The 21706-nt window shown below is 53.8% G+C and overlaps 1 protein-coding gene across 1 annotated transcript in view; it reads right to left on the bottom strand.

The window, feature by feature from the left end:
* Nucleotides 1-21706, bottom strand: part of LOC139240567 (synapsin-1-like) — a 311352-nt gene that overhangs the window by 189114 nt on the left and 100532 nt on the right. Inside the window, exon 5 of the mRNA XM_070869112.1 lies at nucleotides 20340-20429. Coding sequence (XP_070725213.1) covers nucleotides 20340-20429 — 90 coding nt within the window. The remainder of the gene's footprint in view (nucleotides 1-20339; nucleotides 20430-21706) is intronic.

A 21706-nucleotide genomic window follows, 5' to 3' on the forward strand; every position in this document is an offset into this window, starting at 1 on the left:
CTCCGACAGTGTGGTGCTCCCTCAGTACTGCCCCTCCGACAGTGTGGTGCTCCCTCAGTACTGCCCCTCCGACAGTGTGGTGCTCCCTCAGTACTGCCCCTCCGACAGTGCGGGGCTCCCTCAGTACTGCCCCTCCGACAGTGTGGTGCTCCCTCAGTACTGCCCCTCCGACAGTGTGGCGCTCCCTCAGTACTGCCCCTCCGACAGTGTGGGACTCCCTCAGTACTGCCCCTCCGACAGTGTGGGACTCCCTCAGTACTGACCCTCCGACAGTGCGGCACTCCCTCAGTACTGCCCCTCCGACAGTGTGGCGCTCCCTCAGTACTGCCCCTCCGACAGTGTGGGACTCCCTCAGTACTGCCCCTCCGACAGTGCGGCGCTCCCTCAGTACTGCCCCTCCGACAGTGTGGGACTCCCTCAGTACTGTCCCTCCGACAGTGCGGCGCTCCCTCAGTACTGCCCCTCCGACAGTGTGGGACTCCCTCAGTACTGCCCCTCCGACAGTGCGGCGCTCCCTCAGTACTGCCCCTCCGACAGTGTGGCGCTCCCTCAGTACCGCCCCTCCGACAGTGTGGGACTCCCTCAGTACTGCCCCTCCGACAGTGCGGCACTCCCTCAGTACTGCCCCTCCGACAGTGCGGCGCTCCCTCAGTACTGCCCCTCCGACAGTGCTGCGCTCCCTCAGTACTGCCCCTCCGACAGCGCAGTGCGGCGCTCCCTCAGTACCGCCCCTCCGACAGCGCAGTGCGGCGCTCCCTCAGTACTGCACTGGGGGTGTCAGCCTAGAATTATGTGCTGAATTCCCTGGAGTGGAGACTTGAACCCACAACCTTCTGACTCAGAGTCGAGTGTGCTTCCCACTGAGTCATGGCTGACACAAAGCCTTCAAAGAAAATTAATACATAATTATTTTGCACGCCCACACAATGATTTTTCTGCCCTTTTTTTTGCCCAGGGGCGATCGTGGAGGCTTGTTAACCTGAAACGTGGGTGTCATTTTGGTCTGACCTCTGACTTTCCCCTTGAACTTTCCCCCCACCACAGCTAGGCCACACACACAGCTCATCATCATCAGCAGTCCCTCGGAATCGAGGAAGACTTGCTTCCTCTCTTAACATGAGCCCTTAGGTGGCTGAACAGTCCAATACGAGAGCCACAGTCCCTGTCACAGGTGGGACAGACAGTGGTTGAGGGAAGGGAAGGGTGGGACTGGTTTGCCGCACGCTCCTTCCGCTGCCTGCGCTTGGTTTCTGCACGCTCTCGGCGACGAGACTCGAGGTGCTCAGCGCCCTCCCGGATGCACTTCCTCCACTTAGGGCGGACTGGTCTTTGGGCCCAGGGACTCCCAGGTGTCGGTGGGGGATGTTGCACTTTATCAGGGAGGCTTTGAGGGTGGTCCCTTGTAACGTTTCCTCTGCCCACCTTTGGCTCGTTTGCCCGTGAAGGAGTTCCGAGTAGAGCGCTTGCTTTGGGAGTCTCGTGTCGGGGGGGACATGCGGACAATGTGGCCCTGCCCAGCGGAGCTGGTCGAGTGTGGTCAGTGCTTCGATGCTGGGGATGTTGGGCCTGGTCGAGGACGCTAACGTTGGTGCGTCTGTCCTCCCGGGGGATTTGCAGGATCTTGCGGAGACATCGTTGGTGGTATTTCTCCAGCGACTTGAGGTGTCTACTGTACATGGTCCATGTCTCTGAGCCATACAGGAGGGCGGGTATCACTACAGCCCTGTAGACCATGAGCTGGGTGGTAGATTTGAGGGCCCGGTCTTCAAACACTCTTTTCCTCAGGTGACCGAAGGCTGCACTGGCGCACTGGAGGCGGTGTTGGATCTCGTTGTCAATGTCAGCCCTTATTGATGAGAGGCTCCCGAGGTATGGGGAATGGTCCACGGTGTCCAGGGCCGCACCGTGGATCTTGATGACTGGGGGGCAGTGCTGTGCGGTGAGGTCAGGCTGGTGGAGGACCTTTGTCTTACAGATGTTTAGCATAAGTCCCGTGCTTTCGTACGCCTCAGTAAATACCTTGACTATGTCCTGGAGTTCAGCCTCTGTATGTGCACAGACGCAGGCGTTGTCCGCGTACTGTAGCTCGACGACAGAGGTTGGGGTGGTCCTGGACCTGGCTTGGAGACGGCGAAGGTTGAACAGGTTCCCACTGGTTCTGTAGTTTAGTTCTCGATTTTCTCAACAAGGGTATCACGATCGCGCAGCTGTGTCACGCGATATTTCTGTAAATGATCCTGTATATGTTCTGAATTATGGTCAGGGTCCCAAGTGGATCCCTGGTACTGTCATGGCCAATGAGGGCAACAGAATATTTGTTGTCAAGCTCAAACGTGCAGGAAGCATATGGATCAGACCAAGCTGCGGCACACAGATGAACCGGAACAGTCGGAGGAAGAGACAATCGACGACCGACCAAACTACCCCCCAGTCATCAGAGGACTCAGTGGTCATCAGTGAATCGGGACTTTCAATCACTGACATGTTCAATGAAAACGGACTTTCAATCCTTGACGTGGCCATTGCCACTCCCACCAGATCAGCCACCCAGCTACAAGTCACAACAGTCGCTGAACACTCACCCAAGGCTGGAGTTGTACAGAGACGGTCAACCCAGGAGCGTAAAACACCGGACCCTCTCAATTTGTAAAAGACTGTGTTAATATCTCAGAGGGGGGGTATTGTCATGTATGCACTTTTGGGATCACTAGCCACTAGATGGCGTCACTGTTGGAGGCCATTGGCCCAAGTATAAAAGGTCAGCCATTTTGTATATTAGTCACTTTGGGCCTTAGTAAAGCAGAGCCAAGGTCATAGTTCTTGGAGTTAAACAATACTCAGTCTAACTGTTATTGCATACGCAACAGAGAGGATTCCTGTCTGCACCACAATCCTCTGGATTGTCTGAATCATTCCCCTCCTGAACACGCAGCATGTCATGGATAGGAGCCAAAGTTCAAACATCGAATTACATCCAGCAGTTCCCAGCACAGAAACAGGCCATCCGTGCTCCATACCAGCCCCCTCCCAACTGTACAGGGTATTAGTGAGGCCACACCTGGAGCACTGTGTACAGTTTTGGTCTCCGTAGTTAAGGAAGGATAGAAACATAGAAAATAGGAGCAGGAGTAGGCCATTCGGCCCCTCGAGCCTGCACCATTCAATATGATCATGGCTGATCCTCTATCTCAACACCATATTCCCGCTTTCTCCCCATACCCCTTGATGTCTTTTCTTTCGAGAAATCTATCTATCTCCCTCTTAAATATATTCAGAGACTTGGCCTCCACAACCTTCTGTGGTAGAGAATTCCACAGGTTCACCACCCTCTGAGTGAAAACATTTCTCCTCATCTCGCTCCTAAATTTCCTACCCCGTATCCTGAGACTGTGAGCCCTTGTTCTAGACTTCCCAGCCCCGGGGAAACATCCTCCCTGCATCCAGTCTGTCCAACCCCGTCAGAATTTTATACCTTTCAATGAGATCCCCTCTCATTCTTCTAAACTCCAGTGAATACAGGCCCAGTCGACCCAATCTCTCCTCATACGACAGTCCTGCCCTCCCAGGAATCAGTCTGGTGAACCTTCGCTGCACTCCCTCTATGGCAAGTATATCCTTCCTTAGGTAAGGAGACCAAAACTGTGCACAATACTCCAGGTGTGGTCTCACCAAGACCCAGATATACTTGAATTGGAGGCAGTGCAGAGAAGGTTCACTCGGTTGATTCCGGGGATAAGGGGGTTTGACTTATGAGGAAAGGTTGAGGAGGTTGGGCCTCTACTCATTGGAATTCAGAAGAATGAGAGGTGATCTTATCGAAACGTATAAAATTATGAGGGGGCTTGACAAGGTGGATGCAGAGAGGATGTTTCCACTGATGGGGGAGACTAGAACTAGGGGGCGTGGTCTTAGAATAAGGGGCCGCCCATTTAAAACTGAGATGAGGAGGAATTTCTTCTCTCAGAGGGTTGTAAATCTGTGGAATTCGCTGCCTCAGAGAGCTGTGGAAGCCGGGACATTGAATATATTTGAGGTGGAGATAGACAGATTTTTGAGCGATGAGGGAGTGAAGGGTTACGGGGAGTGGGCGGGGAAGTGGAGCTGAGTCCATGATCGGATCAGCCATGATCGTATTAAATGGCGGAGCAGGCTCGAGGGGCCGAATGGCCGATTCCTGCTCCTATTTCTGATGTTTCTTAAGTCCTTATTATCTTCCCACCCCAATTCATTTCACCCCATCAGCTCATTTGTGTTTCCAGCTGCCCTAAACTCTGGAATTCCCTCCTTAAAAACCTCTCTATCCCGAATCATCGAAATGGTTACAGCACAGAAGGCAGCCATTCGGCCCGTCGAGCCCATGCCAGCTCTCTGCAAGAGCACCTCAGCCAGTCCCACTCCCCCGCCCTTTCCCCATGGACCTGCAATGATATTTCCCATCAGGTACTTATCCAACTCCCTTTCGAAAGGTACGATTGAATCTGCCTTCACCACCCTCTCAGGCAGCGTGTTCCAGATCTCACCACTCGCTGCGTAAAACAAGTTTATGCTCATGTCGCGATACAAAGGTGGGAGGAAAAGCAACTTGCAAGGAGGACACAAGAAACCTACAAAAGGACACAGACAGGCTCAGTGAGTGGGCAAACAATTTGTCAGATGGAGTATAATGTGGGAAAGTGTGAGGTCATGCACTCTGGCAGAAAAAAATCAAAGAGCAAGTTATAATTTAAATGGAGAAAGATTGCAAAGTGCTGCAGTACAGCGGGACCTGGGGGTTACTTGTGCATGAATCACAAAAGGTTAGTATGCAGGTACAGCAAGTGATCAGGAAGGCCAATGGTATCTTGGCCTTTATTGCAAAGGGGATGGAGTATAAAAGCAGGGAAGTCTTGCTCCAGTTATACAGGGGATTGGTGAGGCCACACCTGGAGTACTGCGTGCAGTTTTGGTTTCCATATTTACGAAAGGATATACTTGGCTTTGGAGGCAGTTCAGAGAAGGTTCACTCGGTTGATTCCGGGGATGAGGGGGTTGACTTATGAGGAAAGGTTGAGGAGGTTGGGCCTCTACTCATTGGAATTCAGAAGAATGAGAGGTGATCTTATCGAAACGTATAAGATTATGAAGGGGCTCAACAAGGTGGATGCAGAGAGGATGTTTCCACTGATGGGGGAGACTAGAACTAGGGGGCATGGTCTTAGAATAAGGGGCCGCCCATTTAAAACTGAGATGAGGAGAAATTTCTTCTCTCAGAGGGTTGTAAATCTGTGGAATTCGCTGCCTCAGAGAGCTGTGGAAGCCGGGACATTGAATATATTTAAGACAGAGATAGACAGATTTTTGAGCGATAAGGGAGTGAAGGGTTATGGGGAGCGGGCAGGGAAGTGGAGCTGAGTCCATGATCGGATCAGCCATGATCGTATTGAATGGCGGAGCAGGCTCGAGGGGCCGAATGGCCGACTCCTGCTCCTGTTTCTGATGTTCTTATGGTTCTTCTGCAAATCACTTTAAATCTGTGTCCTCGACCCTTCCGCCAATGGGAACAGTTTCTCTCGATCTACTGTGTCCAGACCCGCCTCGTGATTTTGAACAATTCTATTAAATCTAGAAGTGAGGCAGAAACCCTCACCACATTTAAAAAGTACTTGGATGTGCACTTAATGAGCCGTAACCCACAGGGCTACGGACCCAGAGCGGGAAAGTGGGATTAGGCTGGGTAGCTCTTGGTCGGCCGGGGCGGACACGATGGGCCGGATGGTCTCCTTCCGTGTTGTAAATTTCTCTGATTCTATGATTCTTCTCAACCTTCTCTGCTCCTCTCTCTCTCGTCCTTTAAGACGCTCCTTAAAACCTACCTCTTTGCATCTAAGCTATTCGCCTAACCCCCTCCCTGTGGCAGCGAGTTCCACATTCCCACCACTCTCTGGGGAAAGACGTTTATCCTCAATTCCCCAATGGATTGAAGAACACAAGAATTAGGAACAGGAGTAGGCCATCTAGCCCCTCGAGCCTGCTCCGCCATTCAACAAGATCACGGCTGATCTGGCCGTGGACTCAGCTCCACTTACCCGCCCGCTCCCCGTAACCCTTAATTCCCTTATTGGTTAAAAATCTATCTATCTGTGACTTGAATACATTCAATGAGTAGGCCATACGGCCCCTCGAGCCTGCTCCGCCATTCAATAAGATCGTGGCTGACTGCATTACAGGAAGGATGTGATGGCACTGGAGAGGGTGCAGAGGAGATTTACCGGGATGTTGCCGGGACGGGAGAATTTTAGCGATGAGGAAAGATTGGATAGGCTGGGGTTGTTTTCCTTGGAACAGAGGAGGCTGAGGGGAGACCTGATTGAGGTGTATAAAATGATGAGGGGCCTGGATAGAGTGGATAGGACGGACCTGTTTCCCTTGGCAGAGGGGTCAACAACCAGGGGGCAGAGATTGAAAGTAATTGGGGGGGAGGTTTAGAGGGGATTTGAGGGGAAATGTCTTCACCCAGAGGGTGGTGGGGGTCTGGGGTGGAACTCACGGCCTGAAAGGGCGGTAGAGGCAGAAACCCTCACCACATTTGGATGTGCAGCTTGAAGTGCCGTAACCTACAGGGCTACGGACCCCGAGCGGGAAAGTGGGATGAGGCCGGGTAGCTCTTGGTCGGCCGGCGAGGACACGATGGGCCGAATGGCCTCCTCCTGTGCTGTAAACTTCTCTGATTCTATGCACTCCACTTCCCCGCCTGATCCCCATATCCCTCGATTCCCCCAGACTCTAAGATAGTGATTGTCCGATAGTTGCTAACTATTTACTTTCAATCTGTCTTCACAGTAGATGAGGATCAATCCATAGAGATACGAGGAAAACAAAAACTGAATCGAGGGGAGGAACTTAGTAGATTTTATAAAAGTATAAAAGTTGTAATGGAGAAAATAATAGCACTTAGGATAGACAAATCCCCAAGAGCCGATGGTTAACACCCAGAAAAAAAAGAAAGCCTTGCATTTATATAGCGCCTTTCACGACCATCGGCCGTCTCAAGGCGCTTTACAGCCAATGAAGCACTTTTGGAGTGCGCTCACTGTGGTAATGTACGAAATGCGTCAGTCAATTTGAGCACAGCAAGCTCCCACACTCAGCAATGTGATATGACCCAGATCATGTGTTTTAGTGATGCTGATCGAGGGATAAATATCGGCCCCAGGACACCGGGGAGAACTCCCCCTGCTCTTCTTCCAAATAGTGCCATGGGATCTTTTACATCCACCTGAGAGGGCAGACGGGGCCTCAGTTTAACGGCTCATCCGAAATACAGCACTCCGACAGTGCGGCACTCCCTCAGTTCCGCCCATCCGACAATGTGGCGCTCCCTCAGTACCGCCCCTCCGACAGTGCGGCGCTCCCTCAGTACTGCCCCTCCGACAGTGCGGCGCTCCCTCAGTACTGCCCCTCCGACAGTGCGGCACTCCCTCGGTACTGCCCCTCCAACAGTGCGGCACTCCCTCGGTACCGCCCCTCCGACAGTGCGGCGCTCCCTCAGTACTGCCCCTCCGACAGTGCGGCACTCCCTCGGTACCGCCCCTCCGACAGTGCGGCGCTCCCTCGGTACTGCCCCTCCGACAGTGCGGCTCTCCCTCAGTACTGCCCCCCCTCCGACAGTGCGGCACTCCCTCAGTACCGCCCCTCCAACAGTGCGGCGCTCCCTCAGTACTGCCCCTCCGACAGTGCGGTGCTCCCTCAGTACTGCCCCTCCGACAGTGCGGCACTCCCTCAGTACCGCCCCTCCGACAGTGCGGCGCTCCCTCAGTACCGCCCCTCCGACAGTGCGAGGCTCCCTCAGTACCGCCCCTCCGACAGTGCGGCGCTCCCTCAGTACCGCCCCTCCGACAGTGCGGCGCTCCCTCAGTACCGCACTGGAGTGACAGCCTCAATTTATTCAAAGAGTATTAAAAGAAGTGATGTACGAAATTGTAGATGCTTAAATCAGGATCTGCTAACACTCTCTTGATTCAGGAATTGTCCCTTGGATCGGAAAATTGCCAATATCACTCCTGATGTTACAAAAAGAATATAGAAGGTGGCAAAAATATTTATAAGGATGATATCAGAATTGAGAGGCACGGGTACAAAGGAGTTAGTCTGCCCCTAGGGGTCAGATGGGGTTAGCACGGGTACAATGGAACATTTCCCATACCTCGGGAGCCTTTTATCAAAGAGCAGACATTGATGACGAGATCCAACACCGCCTCCAGTGCGCCAGTGCGGCGTCCAACCGCCTGAGGAAATGAGTGTTTGAAGACCAGGCCCTCAAATCTCCCACCAAGCTCATGGTCTACAGGGCTGTAGTGATACCCGCCCTCCTGTATGGCTCAGAGACATGGACCATGTATAGTAGACAGCTCAAGTCGCTGGAGAAATACCACCAACGATGTCTCCACAAGATCCTACAAATCCCCCGGGAGGACAGACGCACCAACGTTAGCGTCCTCGACCAGGCCCAACATCCCCAGCATCGAAGCACTGACCACACTCGACCAGCTCCGCTGGGCAGGGCCACATTGTCCGCATGTCCCCCCGACACGAGACTCCCAAAGCAAGCGCTCTACTCGGAACTCCTTCACGGCAAACGAGCCAAAGGTGGGCAGAGGAAACGTTACAAGGGACCACCCTCAAAGCCTCCCTGATAAAGTGCAACATCCCCACCGACACCTGGGAGTCCCTGGGCCCAAAGACCAGTCCGCCCTAAGTGGAGGAAGTGCATCCGGGAGGGCGCTGAGCACCTCGAGTCTCGTCGCCGAGAGCGTGCAGAAACCAAGCGCAGGCAGCGGAAGGAGCATGCGGCAAACCAGTCCCACCCTCCCCTTCCCTCAACCACTGTCTGTCCCACCTGTGACAGGGACTGTGGTTCCTCGTAGTGGACTGTTCAGCCACCTGAGGACTCACGTTAGGAGTGGAAGCAAGTCTTCCTCGATTCCGAGGGACTGCCTGTGATGATGAGGATGAATGGAGTTCGACTGCCCCCTAGGGGTCAGGTTTGGTTAGCACGGGTACAATGGAGTTAGAATGCCCCCTAGGGGTCAGGTGGGGTTAGCAGGGGTACAATGGAGTTAGAATGCCCCCTAGGGGTCAGGTTTGGTTAGCACGGGTACAATGGAGTTAGATTGCCCCCTAGGGGTCAGGTTTGGTTAGCACGGGTACAATGGAGTTAGAATGCCCCCTAGGGGTCAGGTGGGGTTAGCAGGGGTACAATGGGGGTAGACTGCCCTCTGGTGGTTAACAAAATCAACATGAAACAAGGAAAGGCCATTCAATCCATCAAGCCTTCTCCTCCCACGAACAACCTAACATGGCCTCCAGCCCTCGTCATCTCAGCTCGTGTTCTACAAAGTGTCTCTCCACCCTCCAATGTTTGGTCCTATCAGACTCCAGCCCCTCCATTCATCTAACCTCCTACACCGTCCGTCATTGGCCAAGTGGCCCCCCGCCTCCTTGTCTCGGCATCGGAAGGGCTCTCACAGCTCAATAACCATCAGAGATCTCTGTCGGCGTCCGATCTTCTCAAATCTCCGCCTGTCCTGATCATCCTCGGTCTGTTCCTAATCAGGCAACTGGACATCTCCTATAAAGGGTGTTACATGCATTTACACCGGATATACGGCACAGAAACCGGCCGTTCGGCCCAACCAGGCCATGCCGGCGTTTATGCTCCACTCGAGCCTCCTCCCGTCTTTCCCCATCTAACTCTATCTCCATATCCCTCCATTCCCTTCTCCCCCATATCCTTGTCCAGCCTCCCCTTAAATACCTCGATACTATTCGCCTCGACCCCTCCCTGTGGCAGCGAGTTCCACATTGTCGTCACGACTGTGTCAGTTGTGTCTCAGTGGGCAGCACTCTCTCCTCTGAGTCACAAGGTTGTGGGTTCAAGTCCCATTCCAGAGACCTGAGCACAGAAATCTAGGCTGACACTCTCAGTGCAGTACTGAGGGAGTGCCGCACTGTCAAAGGGGCGTTACTGAGGGAGCGTCGCACTGTCGGAGGGGCAGTACTGAGGGAGTGCCGCACTGTCAAAGGGGCGTTACTGAGGGAGCGTCGCACTGTCGGAGGGGCAGTACTGAAGGAGCCCCGCACTGTCGGAGTGGCGGTACTGAGGGAGCCCCGCACTGTCGGAGGGGCAGTACTGAGGGAGCGCCGCACTGTCGGGGGGGCGGTACTGAGGGAGCCCCGCACTGTCGGAGGGGCAGTACTGAGGGAGCGCCGCACTGTCAGAGGGACAGTACTGAGGGAGCGCCGCACTGTCAGAGGGGCGGTACAGAGGGAGCGCCGCACTGTCGGAGGGGCGGTACTGAGGGAGTGCCGCACTGTCGGAGGGGCGGTACTGAGGGAGCGCCGCACTGTCGGAGGGGCGGTACTGAGGGAGCGCCGCACTGTCGGAGGGGCGGTACTGAGGGAGCGCCGCACTGTCGGAGGGTCGGTACTGAGGGAGTGCCGCACTGTCGGAGGGGCGGTACTGAGGGAGTGCCGCACTGTCGGAGGGGCGGTACTGAGGGAGCGCCGCACTGTCGGAGGGGCGGTACTGAGGGACTACCACACTGTCGGAGGGGCGGTACTGAGGGAGCCCCGCACTGTTGGAGGGGCGGTACTGAGGGAGTGCCGCACTGTCGGAGGGGCGGTACTGAGGGAGCGCCGCACTGTCGGAGGGGCGGTACTGAGGGAGCCCCGCACTGTTGGAGGGGCGGTACTGAGGGAGCGCCGCACTGTCGGAGGGGCGGTACTGAGGGAGTGCCGCACTGTCGGAGGGGCGGTCTTTCAGATGACATGTTAAACCGAGGCCCTGTCTGCCCTCAGGTGGATGTTAAAGATCCCAGGGCACTATTTGGAAGAAGAGCAGGGGAGTTCTCCCCGGTGTCCTGGGGCCAATATTTATCCCTCAATCAACATAACAAAAAAACAGATGATCTGGGTCATTATCACGTGGCTGTGTGTGGGAGCTTGCTGTGCGCAAGTTGGCTGTCATGTTTCCCACATTACAACAGTGACCACACTCCAAAAGTACTTCATTGGCTGTGAGGCGCTTTGAGACGTCCGGTGGTCTTGAGAGGCGCTATCGAAATGCAAATCTTTCTTTCTTCTGCATTCCCTATTGGATTTATTTGTGACTAGCTGGTATTGTGTTGACGGACATACTCCCACATGCGCTCCAATCTGTGTCGGTGAAATAAACCCTTTGAACTCTGAACTCAAGGCACCGCCAGGTTTGTCAACCTTGCCGTCCAATGGTTGGCTTCCAATGACAGTCAATGGCGGGAGAATTATGGCGGGAGGTTTCTTCGTTCTGTAGAATTTACCAATATCTCGCAAAGATTCCAGGTACCTTTCCCCTGCAGAGGAGAAGAATCCCTTTCTGAACTTTTAAAATAGAAGGAAAACTTTGGGACACAAATGAATTTTAAAGGGACAGACGAGGCCTGCAGGGGATAAAAGGGGATGCATTCATGGAGACCGCCCCCCCCCCCCCCAGTGTTTGGACTCATAGGAAAGGGAATTTAATTTGGAACTATCTACCAGAAAGTTTGAAATCCTAAAGTGCACATGGAAGAAACTACGAACTTTAATCGAATTTGGGATTTTTAAAAGGTGTATGTTGGGTCTGCAAGAAAAGGGGTGGGGTCAATATCTAAAGGGCCAGTTTGGACATTGGAACTAATCAAGTTGTCTGGGAACTGTTTACCCTCGAAACTTGCCCCTTGAAAACATTAGCATTTTAACAATCGACCACAGAAGAAACAGTATCACCCCACCCAGAGGACCCAAATGTCACATACATATTCCAACACCTTTTCAACAGGCATAGAAATATCTGGCTCAGGCCAGACGAGCACAATGGACGAGAGCTCACCAACTCTGAAAAGCCTATTAACGCCAGGTTAAAACCACTTAATCAAGTTTCAGTTAGCTGGCTGAAAAATCGAAACAAAGAGCTGGGCTAGATTTGGTGGGAGATAAGGAAGACTGTTTTAGTATAATTGAAGTCTGCTCTGGCAGTTAGGTGTGCTTCTAGAGACACTATTAAGTTAGCAGTCTCGTTGCATAAGTTCTACACCAGCCTCGAAAAGTGGGACCCCGAAACATTGGCGGAAGGAATCTCTAAAACCCAGAACGACAGCACCACGACAGCAAACAGGCTGTCAAAACGACTATTGGAAAGTTGCGGGCCATCGCGACCAACCCAACAGTCAACCAGAACCAACCCGACAAAACCAAAGAAAAACCGAAGATTTTTTCACTCTGCAAGCTGGTCCTACAAGCTACCAAGGGGGTACAGACTACAGAACGTGGACAACTGAGGCGCACCCCAGGGACATAGAAACATAGAAAATAGGTGCAGGAGTAGGCCATTCGGCCCTTCTAGCCTGCACCGCCATTCAATGAGTTCATGGCTGAACAACTGAGGCGAACCCCGGAGTTGGAACTGTCAAAAAGGGGATTGGTGAGCATAGTCCCTGAACCCCCAGAGCTATAACTTAGTTAGTTAGGGGAATTGGGAGGAGGGAGGCTGGGATAACTTGTGTAAATGTATCTGTGTTCTCCTTTTTACCCCATTTAGAGTTTAAGCTGTATTCCTTTCCCCACAGGCTGTAATTTGACAATTTATTCAATGTGTTGTACCCCTCAGTGTGTGTTGGTCTGTGTGTGTGTTATTAAAGCTGTGCCTTTTACTTCTTTTTAAACACAATAAAGCCATCCCTGCTTCCTACCTTGAAACCGATTGTCTGTCCAAGTCTGTCACAGTCCCTTCATAATTCCAGTGTCTAGAACCAAGGGTGTGGGAGCGATTCGGAACTGCTCATATAAGGTCAGAAGGGAAAGCTGACCCCTCGCAAACCACCCCTTACAGTTCGAACGCCACCGACCCCCAAAAATAAATCTACGAGTCTACCTGTTGGCCCCGGAGGAACCTACGATCCCGGTCGCACGTCTGGATTGGCTGCACGGTGCACGGGGAGATCTCTTCGAGGTGCGGACATTCAAGTTGGACTGCCAATCACTGCGCAGTATTCTCATTGATGGACAGCATTGGAGGGAGCAGTGTGTGCTGCTCCGGCCTGCAAGACCATCGGCAGGCCGGTGGTCATTGGAGGGAGCAGTGTGGAGTGGCAGACCACGGCAGGGAGCAGGGCGTGCTGCTGCAGGAGGGCGACGGCTGACTGCAGTGTGGGCAGGTACAGCAGGAGCGGCGAGGTCGGGGCGAAGGAGCGGCGAGAGTCCATAGGGGGGCGTGATCGGGGCCCAGGTGAGGCGGGAGTTCGGGGCCCAGGAGAGGCGTGAGTTCGGGGCCCAGGAGAGGCGAGGGCCCAGGGGGCAGCACAGGGGGCCCAGCCCACACTGTGTGCGATATGTGAGCGCACTGGGTCCGTGCAGCAGAGCTGGTCTCCAGTCGTCCTGGTTAACCCTTGCCCCCTGGACCCAGACCTCGCTCTGTCAAGCCCCGTGTGGTGGCTGGTGTGTAATGGTCACCCCACGTTAAAAAAATCCACCCACAGGCATCTCCCGCCCTTCAGGATGTAGTTCGGGATCCGGGATATTGAAACACCTGTGGACTCATCCCTTTTTGGCGTGGAAACAAGTCATCCTCGCTTCGAGGGACCGCCTCTGAGAATCATTGATAGATAATGGGAGCTCTGTTTGTGCGAGTTTCCGTTATGATCAATGAGAAAAAACCGCTAAAACACCCAAACACAGCACAATAAAAACAACAAAGCACCTCACATATTTAAAATAAATTTAAATCAAATGTTTTAGAAAAAAAAATGTTTGGAATTTTTGATTTAATCCTGTTAAAAATAAACTTACCGTAACGGACAGGGTTTTTAACATGAAAATGAGTGAGTAAGTGTCATTTTAATGGCGTGAAAATTCCGACATCATGTACGATGTTTCTACGGACCTGGGAAGGCATCGGAAAGGTGGGCTTACAGCGCGCAATGCGCGTGCACTGACAACGGCTTTTCTGATCAGTCAAGCGGGAGCTCGACTGACCCGACACATCTCGGGAGCGAAGACATGTCTTGGGCACGATTGCAGGATATACCCAGATCTTGGCCAGCAAATGGCCTCAAAAATCTGGCTCCTGGTAACAGCAAACGCATAGCCCACTTTTACGGGCGCAAGTGTTTTAAAACACACTAAAACACGGTAAAATTAAATAAAACTACAGCACTGTTAAAAACTCTAGCCCACGAAGGTAAGTTTATTTTTAACCCGAATTACAAAACTTAAAAAATCAATACATTGTTTTTTCCGAAGGCATTTTATTAACTTTAATTTCAATTGATTTTCAATATGTGTGGTCTGTTTTTTATTAGTGTGTGTTTGGTTTATTTCCCATTAATAGCACTGAGAACGGGTAGATACGTGAGCCTCAGCGCTATTAATGGAAACCTGTGAAATACATAGACACACAGAAACATAGAAAATAGGTGCAGGAGTAGGCCATTCGGCCCTTCGAGCCTGCACCACCATTCAATATGATCATGGCTAAACATGCAACTTCAGTACCCCATTCCTGCTTTCTCTCCATACCCCTTGATCCCTTTAGCCGTAAGGGCCACATCTAACTCCCTTTTCAATATATCTAACGAACTGGTCTCAACAACTCTCTGTGGTAGAGAATTCCACAGGTTCACAATTCTCTGAGTGAAGAAGTTTCTCCTCATCTCATTCCTAAATGGCTTACCCCTTATCCTTAGACTGTGACCCCTGGTTCTGGACTTCCCCAACATCGGGAACATTCTTCCTGCATCTAACCTGTCCAGTCCCGTCAGAATTTTAAATGTTTCTATGAGATCCCCTCTCATTCTTCTAAATTCCAGTGAATATAAGCCTAGTCGATCCAGTCTTTCTTCATATGTCAGTCCAGCCATCCCGGGAATCAGTCTGGTGAACCTTCGCTGCACTCCCTCAATAGCAAGAACGTCCTTCCTCAGATTAGGAGACCAAAGCTGAACACAATATTCCAGGTGTGGTCTCACCAAGGCCCTGTACAACTGCAGTAAGACCTCCCTGCTCCTGGACTCAAATCCTCTCGCTATGAAGGCCAACATACCATTTGCCTTCTTCACCGCCTGCTGTACCTGCATGGCCAACTTTCAATGACTGATGTACCATGACACCCAGGTCTCGTTGCACCGCCCCTTTTCCTAATCTGTCACCCGATTGGCTGAGCAGTCACACGTGACTGCATCTTCCGCGTGGGACGGGAGCGCGCTTCGCAGCGCGGGAGGAGAAGGCCGCCCTACTGGGATCCAGGGTGCCTCCCAGACCACCGGGTACTTTCGTAAAAATGCTCCAACTTTCCGCGGGAAGCCTCCGAGCGGAATTTTCGGGCCTGTACGTTGTAAAACTCGTACGCTGGTAAAAGAGCGCGGTGCGCCTGTTTTTACCAGGCGTCAACGTTTGAAAGGCATTCGCTGGGCGTGAGTCGGGCAAGGAGCCCCAATCTCTCCCGCGTGATCGCCTTTCTCCCGGGAGTGCAGAGGAGCTGTGGATGGAGAAATCTTCGACAGATTGGAGAAGCCGGTTTTCCGCGCACGCGCCACGGGCCCCGAGAACCGTCTTTCGCGAGGCCTCGCCGGATCCGTGCGCACTCTGTACGCTCCGGGTGTGACCGCAATTCTCGGCCCATTACCACGCCGGCGATTGTTTTGGCAAGGTCAATCTCAAAATGGAGGAACGTAAGAAATAGGAGCAGGAGTCGGCCATACGGCCCCTCGAGCCTCAAGCCCCCTCATTATCTTATACGTTTCGATAAGATCACCTCTCATTCTTCTGAACTCCAATGAGTAGAGGCCCAACCTCCTCAACCTTTCCTCATAAGTCAACCCCCTCATCCCCGGAATCAACCGAGTGAACCTTCTCTGAACTGCCTCCAAAGCAAGTATATCCTTTCGTAAATATGGAAACCAAATCTGCACGCAGTACTCCAGGTGTGGCCTCACCAATACCCTGTGTAACTGGAGTAAGACTTCCCTGCTTTTATACTCCATCCCCTTTGCAATAAAGGCCAAGATACCATTGGCCTTCCTGATCACTTGCTGTACCTGCATACTGACCATCTATCGCGCGTCAATCGCCCCCTTATGCTCAGCTCCGCTAACTCAGCAGAGATAGTTAGCCCAAATATTCCCTCCCTCCACCACCGGCGCCCCCTGGCTGCAGTGTGCACCATCGACAGCATACAACAACAACAACAACTTGCATTTATACAGCGCCTTTAACGTAGCAAAACACCCCAAGGCGCTTCACAGGAGCCTAACTCCAACAAGATTTGACCCCGAGCCGCATAAGGAGGTATTAGGGACAGGTGACCAAAAGCTGGGTCACAGAGATCGGTTTTAAGGAGGAGAGAGGGAGAGGCGGAGAGGTTTAGGGAGAGAATTCCAGAGTTTACGGCCCCAGGCGGCTGAAAGCACGATCGCCAAGAGTGGAGCGATGGAAATCAGGGGTTGGACGAGAGACCAGAATTGGAGAAGCGCAGAGATCTCGGGGGGTGTAAGGCTGGAGAGGGTTACAGAGATAGGGATGGGTGTAGGGGCTGGAGGGGGTTACAGGAATAGGGAGGGGTGTAGGGGCTGGAGGGGGTTACAGAGATAGGGAGGGGTGTAGGGGCTGGAGGAGGTTACAGAGATAGGGAGGGGTGTAGGGGTTGGAGGAGGTTACACATATAGGGAGGGGTGTAGGGGCTGGAGGGGGTTACAGAGATAGGGAGGGGTGTAGGGGCTGGAGGAGGTTACAGAGATAGGGAGGGGTGTAGGGGCTGGAGGGGGTTACAGAGATAGGGAGGGGATAGGGGCTGGAGGAGGTTACAGAGATAGGGAGGGGTATAGGGGCTGGAGGAGGTTACAGAAAGAGGGAGTGGTGCAGGGGCTGGAGGAGGTTACAGAGATAGGGAGGGATGTAGGGCTGGAGGAGGTTACAGAGTTAGGGAGGGGTGTAGGGGCTGGAGGAGGTTACAGAGATAGGGAGGGGTGTAGGGGCTGGAGGAGGTTACAGAAAGAGGGAGTGGTGCAGGGGCTGGAGGAGGTTACAGAGATAGGGAGGGATGTAGGGGCTGGAGGAGGTTACAGAGATAGGGAGGGGTGTAGGGGCTGGAGGAGGTTACAGAGATAGGGAGGGGTATAGGGGCTGGAGGGGGTTACAGAGATAGGGAGAGGTGAAGGGGCTGGAGGAGGTTACAGAGATAGGGAGGTGTGTAGGGCTGGAGGAGGTTACAGAGTTAGGGAGGGATGTAGGGGCTGGAGGAGGTTACAGAGATAGGGAGGGGTGTAGGGGCTGGAGGAGGTTACAGAGATAGGGAGGGGTGTAGGGGCTGGAGGAGGTTACAGAGATAGGGAGGGGTGTAGGGAATCGAGGAGGTTACAGAGATAGGGAGGGGTGTAGGGGCTGGAGGAGGTTACAGAGATAGGGAGGGGTGTAGGGAATCGAGGAGGTTACAGAGATAGGGTGGGGTGTAGGGGCTGGAGAAGGTTACAGAGATAGGGAGGGGTGTAGTGGCTGGAGGAGGTTACAGAGATAGGGTGGGGTGTAGGGGCTGGAGGAGGTTACAGAGATAGGGAATGGGGTAGGGGCTGGTGGGGGTTACAGAGATAGGGAGGGGCGTCGGGGCTGGAGGAAGTTACAGAGATAGAGAGAGGTGTAGGGGCTGGAGGAGGTTACAGAGAGAGGGAGGGGTGTAGGTGCTGGAGGCAGTTACAGAGATAGGGAGGGGTGTAGGTGCTGGAGGCGGTTACAGAGATAGGGAGGGGTGTAGGGGCTGGAGGGGGTTACAGAGATAGGGAGGGGTGTAGGGGCTGGAGGAGGTTACAAAGATAGGGAGGGGTGTAGGGGCTGGAGGAGGTTACAGAGGCAGGGAGGGGTATAGGGGCTGGAGGAGGTTACAGAGATAGGGAGGGGTGTAGGGGCTGGAGGAGGTTACAGAGATAGAGAGGGGTGTAGGGGCTGGAGAAGGTTACAGAGATAGGGAGGGGTGTAGGGGCTGGAGGATGTTACAGAGATAGGGAGGAGTGTCGGGGCTGGAGGAGGTTACAGAGATAGGGAGGGGTGTAGGGGCTGGAGAAGGTTACAGAGATAGGGAGGGGTGTAGGGGCTGGAGGATGTTACAGAGATAGGGAGGAGTGTCGGGGCTGGAGGAGGTTACAGAGATAGGGAGGGGTGTAGGGGCTGGAGGATGTTACAGAGATAGGGAGGAGTGTCGGGGCTGGAGGAGGTTACAGCGATAGGGAGGCGCGAGGGCCGTGGAGGGATTTGGAAAAATGGATGAGAATTATGAAATCGAGGCGTTGCTTAACCAGGAGCCAATGTAGGTCAGCGAGCACAGGGGGTGATGGGTGAGTGGGACTCGGTACGAGTTAGGACACGGGGCAGTGAGCACAGGGGGTGATGGGTGAGCGGGACTCGGTGCGAGTTAGGACACGGGGCAGTGAGCACAGGGGGTGATGGGTGAGTGGGACTCGGTACGAGTTAGGACACGGGGCAGTGAGCACAGGGGGTGATGGGTGAGTGAGACTGGGTGCGAGTTAGGACACGGGGCAGCGAGCACAGGGGGTGATGGGTGAGCGGGACTCGGTGCGAGTTAGGACACGGGGCAGTGAGCACAGGGGGTGATGGGTGAGCGGGACTCGGTGCGAGTTAGGACACGGGGCAGTGAGCACAGGGGGTGATGGGTGAGCGGGACTCGGTACGAGTTAGGACACGGGGTCAGTGAGCACAGGAGGTGATGGGTGAGTGGGACTCGGTGCGAGTTAGGACACGGGTCAGTGAGCAAAGTGGGCGATGGGTGAGTGGGACTCGGTGCGAGTTAGGACACGGGTCAGTGAGCACAGGGGGTGATGGGTGAGTGGGACTCGGTACGAGTTAGGACACGGGGCAGTGAGCACAGGGGGTGATGGGTGAGTGAGACTGGGTGCGAGTTAGGACACGGGGCAGCGAGCACAGGGGGTGATGGGTGAGCGGGACTCGGTGCGAGTTAGGACACGGGGCAGTGAGCACAGGGGGTGATGGGTGAGCGGGACTCGGTGCGAGTTAGGACACGGGGCAGTGAGCACAGGGGGTGATGGGTGAGCGGGACTCGGTACGAGTTAGGACACGGGGTCAGTGAGCACAGGAGGTGATGGGTGAGTGGGACTCGGTGCGAGTTAGGACACGGGTCAGTGAGCACAGTGGGCGATGGGTGAGTGGGACTCGGTGCGAGTTAGGACACGGGTCAGTGAGCACAGTGGGTGATGGGTGAGTGGACTCGGTGCGAGTTAGGACATGGGGCAGTGAGCACAGGGGGTGATGGGTGAGCGGGACTCGGTGCGAGTTAGGACACGGGGCAGTGAGCACAGGGGGTGATGAGTGAGTGGGACTCGGTGTGAGTTAGGACACGGGTCAGTGAGCACAGGGGGTGATGGGTGAGCGGGACTCGGTGCGAGTTAGGACACGAGGCAGTGAGCACAGGGGGTGATGGGTGAGTGGGACTCGGTGCGAGTTAGGACACGGGGCAGTGAGCACAGGGGGTGATGGGTGAGTGGGACTCGGTGCGAGTTAGGACACAGGGCAGTGAGCACAGGGGGTGATGGGTGAGCGGGACTCGGTGCGAGTTAGGACACGGGTCAGTGAGCACAGTGGGTGATGGGTGAGTGGGACTCGGTGCGAGTTAGGACACGGGGTCAGTGAGCACAGCGGGTGATGGGTGAGTGGGACTCGGTGCGAGTTAGGACACGGGGCAGTGAGCACAGGGGGTGATGGGTGAGCGGGACTCGGTGTGAGTTAGGACACGGGGCAGCCGAGTTTTGGATCACCTCAAGCTTACGGATGGCGGAACCTACAAGATGCACCGCGGCAACTCGCCAAGGCTTCTTCGGCAGCATCTCCCAAACCCGCCATCTCTACCGCCTAGAAGGTCAAGGGCAGCAGGTCCATGGGAACACCACCCCCTCCACGTTCCCCTCCCAGTCACACACACCGTCCCGACTTGGAAATATATCGGCCGTTCCTCCATCGTCGCTGGGTCACAATCCTGGAACTCCCTCCCTAACAGCACTGTGGGAGCACCTTCACCACACGGACTGCAGCGGTTCAAGAAGGAGGCTCACCACCTTCTCAAGTGGCAGTTTGGGATGGGCGATAAATGCTGGCCTGGCCCGCGACGCCCACATCCACAAGAATTCATTCCGAAATAAATATTCACAGCTCAGCAGTACTGCACTCAACATATGGCCCAAAGCGGGGAGATCACTTCGCAAGTTTAACGGTTGAGTTTGTGGTCTTGTGTGAATCCCCCAGGCCTTAGGCCACACAAACTCACTCACCATCTCTTTGTGGTTCGGGTAGAAAACTTGCTCGATGAGGGGGAAATCCACCGGGCCCAGTTTCTTAAATATCTTTGTCAGTTGGCCAAACTAGAGATGAGGAATAAATGAAAGGCATGATCAGTAGGAGGACTGTCTCATAAGACCATCAGAAATAGGAGCAGGAGCCGGCCATTCGGCCCCTCGAGCCTGCTCCGCCATTTAATACGACCATGACTGATCCGATCATGGACTCAGCTCCACTTCCCTGCCCGCCCCCTTATCCCCTTATCGGTTAAGAAACTGTCTATCTCTGTCTTAAATATATTCAATGTCCCGGCTTCCACAGCTCTCTGAGGCAGCGAATTCCACAGATTTACAACCCTCTGAGAGAAGGAATTCCTCCTCATCTCAGTTTTAAATGGGCGGCCCCTTATTCTAAGACCATGCCCCCTAGTTCTAGTCTCCCCCCATCAGTGGAAACATCCTCTCTGCATCCACCTTGTCAAGCCCCCTCATAATCTTATACGTTTCCATAAGATCACCTCTCATTCTTCTGAACTCCAATGAGTAGAGGCCCAACCTCCTCAACCTTTCCTCATAAGTCAACCCCCTCACCCCCGGAATCAACCGAGTGAACCTTCTCCGAACTGCCTCCAAAGCAAGTATATCCTTTCGTAAATATGGAAACCAAAACTGCACGCAGTACTCCAGGTGTGGCCTCACCGATACCCTGTATAACTGGAGCAAGACTTCCCTGCTTTTATACTCCATCCCCTTTGCAATAAAGGCCAAGATACCATTGGCCTTCCTGATCACTTGCTGTACCTGCATACTAACATTGAAAGCGCTCTCCCTCTCTGGTGAACAACCAAATTATTGCTGGAGGACCACTCCATCCCAATTATAAGCTCACCTCCCTTTCATAAGAATGTAAGAACTAGGAGCAGGAGCCGGCCATTCGGCCCCTCGAGCCTGCTCCGCCATTCAATGAGATCACGGCTGATCATCGACCTCAACTCCACTTTCCCGCCCGATGCCTCGATTTCCCCGAGAGTCCAAAGATTTATCGATCTCAGCCTTGAATATACTCAACGCCTGAGCCCCCACGGCCCTCTGGGGCAGAGAATTCCAAAGATTCACCCCCCTCTGAGTGAAGAAATTCCTCCTCATCTCAGTCCTAAATGGCCGCCCCCTTATCCTGAGACTGTGACCCCTGGTTCTAGACTCCCCAGCCCGGGGGAAACACCCTCCCTGCATCTACCCTGTCAAGCCCTGTAAGAATTGTGTCTGTTTCAATGCGATCACCTCTCATTCTTCTAAACTCCAGAGAATATCGGCCCAGTCTGCTCAATCTCTCCTCATAGGACAATCCCCCCCATCCCAGG

Source organism: Pristiophorus japonicus, chromosome 32, assembly GCF_044704955.1.
Source record: "Pristiophorus japonicus isolate sPriJap1 chromosome 32, sPriJap1.hap1, whole genome shotgun sequence".
Classification (NCBI taxonomy): domain Eukaryota; kingdom Metazoa; phylum Chordata; class Chondrichthyes; family Pristiophoridae; genus Pristiophorus; species Pristiophorus japonicus.